At 38.9% G+C, this 13,646-nt stretch overlaps 1 protein-coding gene across 1 annotated transcript; it reads right to left on the bottom strand.

The window, feature by feature from the left end:
- Positions 1-1,419: 1,419 nt before the first annotated feature.
- FAM199X (family with sequence similarity 199, X-linked) lies at positions 1,420-11,123 on the bottom strand. The gene is made up of 5 exons (XM_014955345.1): positions 10,808-11,123; positions 8,954-9,103; positions 8,454-8,615; positions 7,082-7,342; positions 1,420-6,172 (listed from the first exon to the last, which is right to left on the bottom strand). Exons 1-5 carry the CDS (start codon positions 11,111-11,113, stop codon positions 6,002-6,004), a joined length of 1,050 nt encoding a protein of 349 aa, XP_014810831.1. The 5' UTR covers positions 11,114-11,123; the 3' UTR covers positions 1,420-6,001.
- Positions 11,124-13,646: the final 2,523 nt, after the last annotated feature.

Raw genomic sequence — 13,646 nt, forward strand, 5'->3', positions numbered from 1 at the left:
GAGGTGTGACAATTCATCCATGCAACTGATACCTCGGGAATGACCCGCTGCAACAGGACTTGCTGGGAAAGTTCAGAGGTCCAAAGCACAGCAGATCCACTCACTGAGGGTCTATGATTCAGAAAGCGTAAGCATCAATTTCCCCGCAGCTTCCAGGTGCTACTCCTGGAGCAGTAAGTCCTCACTACAAGCGACCACCACAACAGATCAAGATCCTTGGCAACAGTTTGATTTGTTTTGCTGCAAAACACTCTGTACTGTCACTCACCTTTGGGCGGAAACTGACCAAAAAACCCAAGCAAGTTGCTGAAGTGAAGGCAAAGCACCACAAGAGCAGCAGCTTCTGCAGTTACATTCCACAGCCTCCCAGTCGCAGACTCCACAACAGTTAAAAGTCTCTGACAGCTTGACAAGACTTGCTGTGACATGCAGTGTCTCTGCCCTCATCTGTCCCTCTCTGTCCCTCCATATCTGCAGGAACAGGCTGGGATGGTAACATTTAGTCAACTTCTGTAAGCATTTGATGAAAATCAACTTCTACAAGCGTGATGAGCCTGAGCTGGGATGAACAAGGCAGTTTAGATCCCCGAGATGCTGCAGAAGGCTTTCTGAATAATGTGGGATACATCCTTCTGCCAGCTATTCTCTTCTCAGGTTTTCAGGATTTTTTTCTGCTGGATTTCAGGGGGAAAAGGAATTTTAGTAACATTACACTGCAAACTTCAGTATTGCAGAAGGCAAATTTGGTTCAGGGACACACAGGACATACAGCAGCTGGCAAATGTCCTCGCTGTAGCCTACTCAACCACTGGTGATTGCAGAGCCATTGCCACTGCCGTGTCCTTGCTGGTGCTGCATGTCCTGGTGTGCATCACGGCAACTTGTGGAATCCCCAAGTACACCTGCTTCTGCTGTAGGAAATGAGATCTGGATTTACAATAGTGACACGCAGGTGCCGGAATGATGAACTGTAAGAGCACGGGAGGTTGTAAGCTTAAGAGTCCTATTAGGGACTTTAAACATCACAGGATAGGTGACAGTTTGATGGCTATGGGTACTGAGGGTGACAGCAGAAGAAGATTCAGAGTTATTGCTGGCAACAAAAGTGATTAGGCTTCCTCTGCCCACAGCTATGTAGTATATAGCATATATAGAAGAAAATCCTCTGGCACAGAAATCAAAACTAAGGACAGACAGCTTTCAGTACAAGACCATTCACAAGATATAATTGTTTTCCTATGAAACAATTCTGATCAGATTTTGTGGATGAAAACCACAGCAGTTAAGGAGGGACTGGTTTGCTTTCTGTCACAAAGACCAGTTAACTTGTGCCACTTTATTTGTACTTTGTCTGAATGGTGAGTATGCAAGACCTACATATTCAAATTCCCTTAGTCTGAAGAAGATACCACAGTTTCATCAGAATATCTTTGCTATGTCATCAATTTTAATTCCAACCTGTACTTCAATATGCACATAACTATTTTCAAATACAATGAAATCTTGAAGTCAACAGCATCAGCCACCAGCATTGCAGCTTTCAGTAAATCCTTCACAACCTCAGAAAAATCTCTATAAACATTGTGGAAAGTAAATACAGAATGTACAGAGGACAGTCTTCTATACAAAAGTGCATTTTAGCAATACAATTAGCAGAGAACTTGGGAAAAAAAAAAAACAAAACACCATCCTCAATTTAAGCAGTACCATATATTCTAATCTATACTCTCTTCTTTCCCCCAGGAAAACAAACAAACAAAAAAAAAAACCGCACAAACCCCCAGTTTCCCCTTGCTTTGGTTATGAACTATATTCAAGGCTTCAATGTAACAATTATTTTCTTTTCAAATTGAATTATTTATTTGTAATTTGGAAATGTTTTAAAGTTAGCCAGATGAGGGAGAATGCAAGTACAATTAATCAGAATTAATAGTCAAAATAGACAAGCTTTGACCATTACTAGGATTTGCTCTTGGTAGATTAATAAACTATCTTTGCAATCCTTAAATGGAAAATTGTATATTGAGTTGTCTTTCTATGCACAAGAACTGCAAGATCAGTAAGCTAAGGAACATTAAACCAATAAATCTAACAACATTCGCCATGAAAATCTGGCTTTTAAGAATGAACTTCAAGAGCACCCCAAAACAGTCAGGTTTATTAATATTTATAGACCAATGCATCAAATTATTTCAGAGCTGAAAGAGTGCTAAGAGAAAAGAAATGGCTTCAAGCCATTCAGTGTAGATGAAATGTAAATATTGCCATTTTTATATGTTTCTATATTGTATACGCACTCTGATGTAAATGCATATGTATAAATTCAAGCAGGTTGGTTGGTTTGGTTTTTCCCCCAGAGAATGATCTTCACAGGTTTCAAACCACAATATGAGAACTAAAAGTTAAGCAAGCACAGGAAAGCCTTGCAAAGACTTTTCTTACTCTTCTGAGTAAGCACTCCATATTAAGCATACTATATCCATCTTTACTCAGTTTCCCAGATAAAGAAAAATAGATAATATCTTAACAGAGACAGAGGATGACATTAGATACACAGACGAAAATTAGACAGGTTTGTCAGGCAGTTAATTTTCTTCCTCATATTTTTAGAAAAGGATGTTCTCTATTGTTTACAGTCCTATTGCAATCAGACTTTCAGTGCTCCTTCTAAGCCTTTTTAGAGAAATAGTTACCATGGAATCAAACCGTTAAACTTACAGAGTATAAACTGATTACATTCATGTTACAGTGGGTACAAAGCACCTAGACACACAGCTTCAGTACCACGGAGCCATATGTCTATGAGTTTTTTCCGGTTTATCTCAATTTTGATTTTAAGCTTGACATTTTTTATCTATGAAGAAAAAGCAGAGATTTGATTCTTTTTGAAAAAGCACTAATAAGAATGCATGATTTTAGCAGTCTGATACTCTTCTTTATCTATCTGAACCAAATAATCTGTAGATAACTTCCTGTAAAACAAAGCAGTAGCCACAATGGCCAACACCCGAATCAGCAAGACCAGGTTTAACTAAAATTCCAACTGTTTGACTAGTGTCATGGGTATCCAATACAAATTCATAGAATCATTTAGGTTGGAAAAGACCTTTAAGATCATCGAGTCCAACCGTAAACCTAACATGGCCAAAACCACCACTAAACCATGTTCCTAAGCACCACATGTACACGTCGTTTAAATACCTCCGGGGAGGCGACTCAACCACATCCCTGGGTAAGTACACAGCATATTGCAGGGAAAGACAAGAATCTGACAAGAACACCTCCACCCTCCACAAAATGAGTGTGTCATTAGAACTATGAGGGATGTGAAAAGAAAAGGGAAAAACACCCAAACACATATAATTATGTGAGAACTCTTGAATCCCACAGCTACTTCAGGCCTGATTCTCTGAGATACCAAGTACTTGGCAGAGACAACGTTCAGGTAAGCAAGATGTTATCCTGCAGTCTTATCAGAACACTCAGAGGTTTTTATTCTTAGGTCATAAGCATTTTTGGGACTACGAGATTACAGAGCTATAAATTATTACCATGGAACACCTGGAAATCCACTCTCTTCTGTTGTTTTAACTGTGCACACAAGTGACTGAAGTACCCAGATGGCACAATAAGCTACTGGGGCATCCAAGACCTTTTCATCCAATGTAACAGATGAGCAACTGGACCGATCCAATCACTTGGATAAATTTATACTTACATGCTCATACTAAGATCAAGATGGAAATCCTATCCTCCCTCATTTCATGATCTCTGGACACTTGCAGACAGGTGACCAAAAAGAACTAAACCTCATCAAAATGAGAGGGTCTTCTTTCAACAAAGCCTGAGGAATTTTAAACTCTGAAGAGCTGCTGAAACAAAATGAAGTGACACAATTTCATGCTCCACCATGCTGAGATATTGCACCTTTCTTACAATTCAATTCAGAGTCTCAAGTCTCTATGGTACTAAGTATGCATTTTTCTTCAAAAAAAATTTCACATTTCAAAGTCACTGCAGAAAATAATGTTTCACAATGAATTCATCCATTACAGCCACGGTAAGCTGTAAAAATTCAACAACTGCACCTCTGAAATTAGCCAAATTGACAGCAATTCAATTTTTTCCTCACCTAAGATTTTTAAAAGAAGCTCCAGATTTAAGTGAATCTAAATTCCCAGTAACTTATACACTGTTAAAAAGTTTTGGGTATTGTTTCTACAGGAGGGAGGCAGCCATCAACGAGCTATAGTGCAGTATAAGCAAATACTGACAGGTAACAGTCACTTCTCGTTAGTGGCCAAATAATTTGCCACACAGGACTGCTAACGTTCCAGTTTAAAGTGACATTACATAGATTTTAATCAATCAGTGGCCAAGTTTGGGTACCTGTTGTCTAGCAGCAGTAAGAGTGACTAAGTTGGTGCATACTAGTTTGACTATGGACCTCACTGATTTACCAAAGCCCTTTCAGAGGCCATTGTTCGGATATTTCACTGGTAGGTTTATTTTGAGGCTACAAGGAATGGCACCTCTGAAAGAAAAATACTTCAGCTGTCAGGGCTAGTAAGTCTGGGCAGGACATGCACAATGACTGAGAAGTCCTATACAGAGCTGACCATGCAATTCTGCAGGACTGGGCTACATCGTGCGATCACAGGCACCTGTGGCCGCACTGAACTGCCAAACTCCTTAGTTCACCAGAGCAAAATGAAAGTAATGAACCATCAAGATAATGAAAAATTACTTTCTAAACTCAGAACTAGAAAACACTTTCATGATCTTTTAAGTTTCACATTGAAATTTAGAAGTATCATTTTTATCTCAGCTGTGGGGAAAAGGAGTTCTGTAAGAAGTGGTTCCAAGATAAAGACAAAAATCACCTTAAAAAGATTGTCAGAATTAGGAAGCAGGTTTAAACTACTTTTACCTCCCTACCTGAAAGCCACGATTTTACCTCATTCTTAGCAAGAGAAATTTCAAAAGTAGATAGACAAAAGGAGAATTCTGTAACATGTAATGGTGTAACAACCCACACAGAAGACACATCCTCAGCTAAACATACAATTAAAAAGCACAGCTGCATTAATTAAGTTCTCTTGCCAACAACATGAATCTATTTAGATATGCTTCTGGGGAAAAGAGCGACCAGCATTGTATGATGCTTGTTTGCACTTCAGTTTCCAGTAGCATTTTTAACTATTTTAAGTAGTATCCTGGACAACTTAATTGCAGATTAGTGTACTTCCAACACATAAAGATGTTTTCATTTGAATCTTTTCATAGCAATACTAGGGATGTACTGATCAACCATCAGTAACAATCATGCTATAAGATACTGAGCAGTAAAATAACTTTCTGAAGACTAAACTTGCAAGTAGTTTTTTTGAATTCTAATTGCTTCCTAAAGAACTAAATTATTAGGCATTAATTGTGTTACAGATTCCCTGCATTAGAAGTCCTGCTTCTTGTTTTCTGTGTTGAGTTAAATCGCAACTTCTAGAAAAGGATCTATCACAGTATTTTGATTTTGTATGATCCAAGAGCAAGACTGAAGAAACCCCTATAGAACTAAAGATTTTTCCCTCATGCTAAACAAATTTCCTAATACTGGGGAAGGAAAACCGAACAAGGCAAATATAATATTAAGTTGGAAAAAAAAAAAAATCAGAAGCATAGCAATGCATGCTTAGTGTCATCCAAAAGCACCCCTAGACTTAGGTCTTTAAGTAAGTTGGCATGTTAGCCAAGTTCAACTTCCTTAAAATTGTATCTATTCAGCAGCTTTTCAGAAGTCAGTTAAGTTTCTGAAGTCTTTGTTGCAACATTAGTCTCAACAAGCTGAAGTTACTCAATACTTTGACCTTCTTACCAAAATTACGCTTGAGAAAAGATCTGGTTTATACTGTTAGCACTAATCAAAATTTGGTCAAGAAATATATGTAAACAATAAGGATAATACACTTAAGGCTTAGAAAGAACACTGATAATTTCCCCCCTGTCACATTAAAACATCCACATCTCCTTCATGGTCCTCCTCAGTCACTTTTAAAGAGAGCACTTCTTCATTAAGAAATAATCCACTCAGTCTTTCCTTACGAGCTTGTCTTTGTTCTTTCAGCTGTCTCTTGCGTAAGGCCTTTTGCTGTAGTTTCCGTTGCTTGGAGCGTTTCTATCAAAATACAGAAGAGACAAAAAGTAAGATTTTGTTCTGTAGATTAGAAGCCACCTTTAAAGTTGGCAAATATAAGTTAAATTCTAAAATAATGTCTGCTCTGAAAAATAACTAAAATGAATTCTCAGAGGTGGTGCAAACATTATCCAAAATCGTATCTGATATTAAAACATCAAGACCATTTACCATATCTGAGTTATGAGGCACATCATCACCCTGTGATGTTGCACAGCTGAGTCTTTGATCAGGAGAATCGTTATTGCAGCAGAAATATTACAGTCTTACAATAACAACCTGAGATGCTGAAGAGCAAGCAGGAACCGCTCCTCTCCTCCACACTTGAAACTGAAATTACGGAGACAGACAAGTGCCACAGTACTATTTTAACTGAAACATGCTTCAGTAGGTCACTCCTCACCAAGGAATCTCTTAAGACATGTTGGAAGAATAAATTGAAGAAGATTCAAAAAGCCTGATAAAACTTCTAGTGGGAAAAAAAAAACAACACACAACCAACGCAACCTTTACACTCCAGCAATTATGCCTAGATTAGATTGATCAATCTTCAACAAATTTTTTCACTAAAACTTGCATTCATTCAAAGAATTAATTTAGATGCATAAGCCTTTATTCAATCCCACTCACCTTATTCTAAACAAAAGTAATGAGAAGATCTACTATATACAAACATCAGGCCTTCACTTAGAAGAGAAGTGATGGGAAGAGGAAAAGTTTAAATTCCTTATGGTCACGCCAGAGGAAGCAGCACTAGTTTAGCTAGATAACTTCAGCAGATCCTCAGTTACTAACCATGCTCCTTCAGTACAAATACACCAGTTAAGATCCTACAAGTAACCTTAACAAGTTAGACAGCTTAATATGCATATACATAATTAGAAATTTTACTTTTGAATCCCGGATTCGTTCTGCAGCACTTGTGGACAAATTACTATCGCTGTGCGCTCGACTCATGTTGGCACTCGAGTTTGAAGCGGAGTTAGCCACGCTGGAACCGCTGCTGCTGGCTGAGCTGACCATGCTGGCGCTGCTGCTGCTGGCACTGGCACCGCTCACACCACTGGTACTTGCACAACTGTAGCTACTCCTCTTCCAGCTTTCCCTGGCAGACCGTTGACGAGGTCCATGTTCCTTGATATAGTTTCTCACCTTTAGAACAGAGGGAGCAGAATCACCAAAGCCTGATAAATACTGTACTGAGATACTCCTTTTCATGGAAAAAAAACCACAACATGCCTCTTAATAATGATCAAGTTATTGGATCAGTTCAGTTAGTCTTTTAAAACATTTTGCTGCGGCTGCTTAAATCCCAACTCACATGGCAGACATCAAGAGAACTTAACTAAGAACTAAGTTAGTTTTCTTCCTTTAACAATGAAGTTAATATTAAGTAACAAGATTTGGGTTTTTTCCCCTCTCCTCTCTCCCAAGTTTCCTACTACGTTATAATTATAACGTAGTACGTATACATAAGTTATTATTATAACACCAAAAAGGAAAATCGGTCAAGTTCAACTGAACTAAGTAATTTACTTAATGTATCAAACCCCTTTATTTTGCTAGGTATACTCAGAGAAAAACAGCTGTAAGAAAAGCAGTACTTTTCTACTTTGATACTTATAAAACATTTGAAATAACAAATAGGTCAAGCTCATAAAAGCAGTGATTGTTTCCCATTTCCAATCTCTACCTGCATCATAATCCCAAATAAAGAGTAAGGCTGAGGAGTTCAGCTTGTTTGGATACTGCATCTTTTCACAACAACACATCACAATAATACAAAGACTAAGAATATACCATTCTTTGTTATAATTTTTATTTGGTAATATCTTTAAAAAGCATTTTTCTATATCCCTTTTTACATCAAATTTATGGTCTTCCCCAGTGAATTCCAATCCTTTGGAGTTTTAAATGCTAGTTTATATTCAGTGAGCAAATGAAGATCCCCAACCAGTTGATGGCCATGAAGTGGAATGCGCTTTGTCATAAGCAGTACTGGATCCACAGCATAACTCATTATACAAGTGCCAGCTTAGGCTTGTCATGTATTCAGAATATATAACTACAGTTTTTCATATAAAGGTTCAATACATACAATATGCTTTTGAACTCTCATTTCCCTCATTGACAATATTGTGCTCTAGTGTCTCTCCCTATACCTAATGCTCATATATAAAAATTAATTGCAACTCTGTAAGAGATTTTGCAGGCCATATCAGAGGCTGAAACCCCAAAGTCTTATGTACAAACCTTAACTCACCTGTTTCAGTTTTTCGTCTGTGAGACAGTTCAATTCAATAATGAATTCACTATCTGTAGGTGAGATCTGAGCAGCAGGATCAATAATTTTAATGATATCAAGTTGCTCTCGAAGGCCCATCTCTGTACTAACTTTGCGACTCAAATATTCAATATATTCAACCTAGAATCCAAAGAAAGGTGGGTCATTTTAAAGTATTATTGATTCTAAACAAGCAACGGAAAAAAGGAAACACCAACAGAATAAAATGTGCTCAAATAGCACATTTCCTATGATTCTAGCCTCATTGAGTATCCTCAAAAACACAGAGTGAAAACTTAAGTACACATTAAACCACCCACTACAGATGCAAAAGACAAGATTTGGTTTCAAGAATCAAGCAGTACTGCATAGGTCTACGTTTACACCTACGGCAATCAAGTGTCTTTTAAGGTGTGGCACTAATTGAAAGTTCTTCTGCATATTACAGTTCTCACATAGGAAAAAAAAGTCAGTTTCACCTGTTCATCATTTGTCATTGCACTCCATGGAAGTTCATCAAGATTCCTATGCTTGTTTTTCTTTTTCGGAAGTAGGCAGGGAGAGCTCGGAATACTAGGTATAACATCAGAAAGTACATCACTCCCACTTGTAATGTCGCTGCCAGGCAACTTGTAATATGCAAGACAAAGAACAAAGCCTTAGAATACAGTAGGCAGATATAAAGTCATTCTAACACTATTAACAATTCAAAACATGCCAACAAATTAGCAAAGCGTTGCTTTGCTATGTACTCTAACAACTTCTTAATAATTACTCATAACATTGCAGTACTCCTTAGAATCTTCCAACAAACAGCAAGTATGGCAAACTCAATTCACACTATCCTCTACATATCAATCCTCCTTTTAAAAAATTGCATTTAAGAAAACAGCAGAATGATGTGGCACTTCAACTATTTCCCATCTCCATCAGCGTAAATCACCCATTACAATCCAAACCTAAATCTAAACCTCCCATTTTAAAGCACAAGTCTAGTTTAACGAAGATATTGCAAAGTAGCTTTGTCATTTATACCACACCCCATAATTACACCAGACAATGCAATTAAAATCACTGTCATTTTCCTGTAAGCAACTGCAGAACTTCAGGTAGCTTCATTTATACAACTGGCATGTAATTTCTAAATGCACTTTCAGCTAAAATGTAACAGCTGGATTACTCATGCTCAGATTCTGCCAGGTAACATCATAAAGAGCTACAAAAAAGTCTTTCCAAAATTCTACAAGTCCAATCAAGTATGTCTCTTAAGAAATGCTTGTTTTAAAAACCAAAGAATAATAAAAAAGGCTAGTTGCTAATCAACCATACTGTCAGCTAACTAAGACATGGGAAATGGGATCCAATCTGAGTTGTTCCTCCAGGCTGCATTATACACATGCACTTGTAACTTCCGTGTTACAATATACAGAGATTAGCACTCAGACTAAAACAGTAAAAAAATTCAGAGCTAGTCTCAGTCCACGTTATCTTAAATTCATTTGCACCCTTCATTCATTCTGGAACAGGATTTGTGCTTTCTTAAAATCAGTGTTTTCAGTCCTCAAACTGCACTTGGAAGACTCTACATGCTTTGACTAAGTTTTATAGCAAAATTTAAAAGTATTCCTCAGTATATTCTGAAGCACCGTGTTTCCTACTTCAAAGTTATGTATATGTTCACAGTTGATTTAAGTCTATAATACAAAAAGTCAATTTAAGCCTATAATATATATAAATATTTGCATATCACAATTGGAAAACTGCAGAACAAAGATGACTACCACAAACTAGAGATACCTGACCAGAACTGCATCCAACAGACTAGGAAAGAGAAGGATGTGATTCACCTTCACACTTTTCCCATCCTAGTGAGACAAAGTGAGCTCTGTACTCTTACTGGCACAGAAAAAAAAAAAAAAAGATGGAAATAAGCGAAGGTAAAGAATCTCTTGCCAAGGTGCCAGCTCCATTCCAAAGGGAGATTTAGTATGACCAGATCACTGGGAGCAGACATGTATAACCAGATTTCATCAGCAGGGAAGATCCTCAGTACAAAGGATCTAAGCTCATGGCTACAAGACACATCTTGGTCACTAAAACCAAACTACCATAGTATATAAGCATCCCTCTTTGAAGAGCTGATCTTTAGTCTGGCCTCCAGAAAGTGCTGGAATTAAATGGAACAAAACACTGTCTTTATCGCTGAAGATTCAGATACCTGCTCTTATGTTTAGTACTTACCAAGAAACAAAGGCTGAGGACTTTCAAATTAAGGCTAAACCCAGTACTTAACAGTCTATACAAAATTTTACATTACAGTGGAACTGGTTTACCTGCCATTCAAACTCACTGTCTGACCAATCCCAGTATGTGCTGATAGAAGAGGAGACATCACTGCAGACACTGCCCTCAGGGAACAAATCAAAAGAGGTGAACTCCTGGTCATCCAGTAGCGAGTAACAGTCATCCTGATCACCAACTGAAACTGATGAGAACAGCTCCTCACTGCACTCTGAGCTGGCTACGCTGGTTCCGCAAGACGTCAAGTTCCACCTGCAAAACAGGATGAAATAAATAGAAATCAGCAAATATACTGGCATCATGTGTCCTGAAAAATGCTTAGTTCTTTTAAGCTTCATAAAACTATCTCCACTTTGCTTGTCAGTAACATTATACATTGATTTTATTGAAGTAAGTTATAATTATGAAATTGAAGTATTCTATTCCCACCAAAGGGAATTCAGTGTTAAAAATGCAAGGCGAATATCCATACACGGGTAATATAATTACACCTTTATTTTAATATATTAACAGTTTCTACCCCAGAGCCATGTGTAAGTTGTATTTTTGATTGTTTGGTTGTTTCTTTAAATACCCTGAACTAAAAATATAATTTCCCATAAGTTGGGATATTTAAGCTTCCATGTAAATTGAAATAAGCAATACTAAGAAGTAAATCAATTGGACTTCTGCACAAATTGGAGTCAAAAAGAAATTCTAGTTTTACAATCCCATGCATAACTAAGGCTTAATAAGGAAACACATTATGGATATACCCAAAACTCTATAATTCTTTATTTTCAACTCTGAATGCCAAAACACAGTGGACACGCTGTTGAAATGAGACAGTGCAAATGCGAAAATGACCTGTGTAAAAATGCTACCATGCCAAAAGCAAACACTTCTCTCCCCCTCCAGAATTTCATTTTAAAAGCTAGCAAATGCTGTTGCTAAAGGAAAGCAATCGAGGACTCAAACCTCACAGAACAGGTTTTTTACTCTAATAAGAGTAAGCCAGAATTTAACAAGCTCATGAAATCAGTCTCCATATCTGGATTTACTTTACATATTAGTGAAAAGTAGGTCGAGACAACTATGAGTCAGCACAGCACTGCAATATGGCCAAAACAATTTGAAAAGAGCTTCTAAAATTCACCACACAAACCCATGCGATCAACTCCTGTTCCATCAGCCTGGCTAACTAGAAAAACATTCTTCTATCCAAGTGCAAAAGCTGAGCAACACTATCACTCAGCAAGGCTGGGCCTCACCGTCAGTATTTAAGCTGTATATACCAGGTTGGCTCAATATGTTTGCGATGGACTCACTCCCACATCTATGTGGCCAGCAGTGAATTTATCCAACGTTGAAGACATTTCAAAAACTTTTCTTTTAGCAGATGCAGGAAATCTTGCCCTTCTTCCCTTTCTGCATCCCTTACACATAGGCAATGTTTGACTGGTACAGACTTGTGGGCAGCGCAATGAATGAGTATAGAGTGGAATATGCTGACACAGAATGCTTTTGAACAGTTTCAATGCTCATGAAATATTGATAAAAGGAAAGATAGACTAGACAAAGTTTCCAGACCCATCAAACACAGGATGAGGGTACAGAGGCTCTACCACCAACCAGCTAGGCAGAGATACTCCAGGCATGCAGTACCATGGCAGGTCCAGACAGCCAGCACTCGCTTTCCCATTCCTGGGGGGGAGGGAGGCTGCTGTCCCTGCCGGCGTGAAATGGATTAACAAGAAGTGGGAACTACCTTAAAATTCCTTGTAACTTTAAAAACCATGAGAACACCACAGATTGGGCTGTGCATCTCCAATGGCTTAGTCAGTTCAAGACAGGGCATGTCCTTGCCCAGGGTAGTGAAATACCCACTCAAGACACCTGGGTTACAAACCTGAGTGTGTAAAATGAGCAAGCCTTAAGAACGCACTCAGGAAGAGAAAGGCAATACAAAGAGAAACATACAAAATGAAATAAATCCAAATTTAGTGAATATCATATATTTATGTTATAGATATGCTATGAATACATCCTACTGTTCATGTCACAATTGGGTCTTAGGATATAAGAACTTGATCATGAAAGCGTATCATATTTGATCAAGGCTCTCCATGCTGAATCATTTAATAATCTATAATTAAGAGCTTGCCCTTATGAATGACACTTTTGAAGTGTAATTTCCATTATTTCATACAAATTCAATTGAAAAGTTACCTTGTTATTCGCTCTTTGGGAACGTTTGGTTTTGATTTTATAAGCACAACTGGAATTTCTTTGTAGAGCTGCATTTGCATTTTTTGAATAGACCTTTTCTACAAATTAGACAGAATAATTTGCCCTTAATTAGTAGCATGGGATGGAAACGCTTCTGTAGGAATCGGTGCAGTCACCAAGCTGTCTGACTCATTCTGAACCTCGACAGGTTTGCTCGGTGTCCACACAAGGCACGCTGCTCTTTAATTACCCATCCTACAGCACTCAAAACGGCGTTTTAAAAGAGTCGGAAAAGAATAAATACATCTTAAAAATTGACCGAACGCACACCGATTAACAACTGCAATGCTATTAGGCAGAACCAGACTGAGCTCAGGCACAGCCCTGCCGAGGGGATGTGTGACCCAAGCAGGGCCCTGCAAGGGGCCACCTGGGGTACCCGCCGCCGGGACACGGTGACACCGGGCGGGAAGCGGGGGGAGGCGGCACGGCCCTCCCGCACGGGCGGCTCCGACCCCGCCGCCGCCGCCTCAGGGGCGGCCCGACGGCTCCCGGCGAGGGGCGGCAGCCGCCGCCGCGCCTCCGGCCGCCTCAGTCCCAGGCCCCCCGGCCCTCCTCGGTTCCCCGCGGCCCAGCCGCCTCGGTCCGCCGGGCGGGCAGCGG

The sequence above is a fragment of the Calidris pugnax genome, unplaced genomic scaffold (assembly GCF_001431845.1).
Source record: "Calidris pugnax isolate Ruff unplaced genomic scaffold, ASM143184v1 scaffold38, whole genome shotgun sequence".
In the NCBI taxonomy this organism is placed as follows: Eukaryota; Metazoa; Chordata; class Aves; order Charadriiformes; family Scolopacidae; genus Calidris; species Calidris pugnax.

Bases quoted from the DNA above. Each gene is read 5' to 3' on its own strand.
- FAM199X (XM_014955345.1), bottom strand. From the start codon at position 11,113: ATGAAGCTTAAAAGAACTAAGCATTTTTCAGGACACATGATGCCAGTA. The intron at 7,343-8,453 runs GTGAGTTAAGGT...TCTGTTCTAAAG, and splicing joins CAGACGAAAAACTGAAACAG to GTGAGAAACTATATCAAGGA. The intron at 6,173-7,081 runs GTAAAATTTCTA...GTATTTTGATAG, and splicing joins AACGAATCCGGGATTCAAAA to AAACGCTCCAAGCAACGGAA.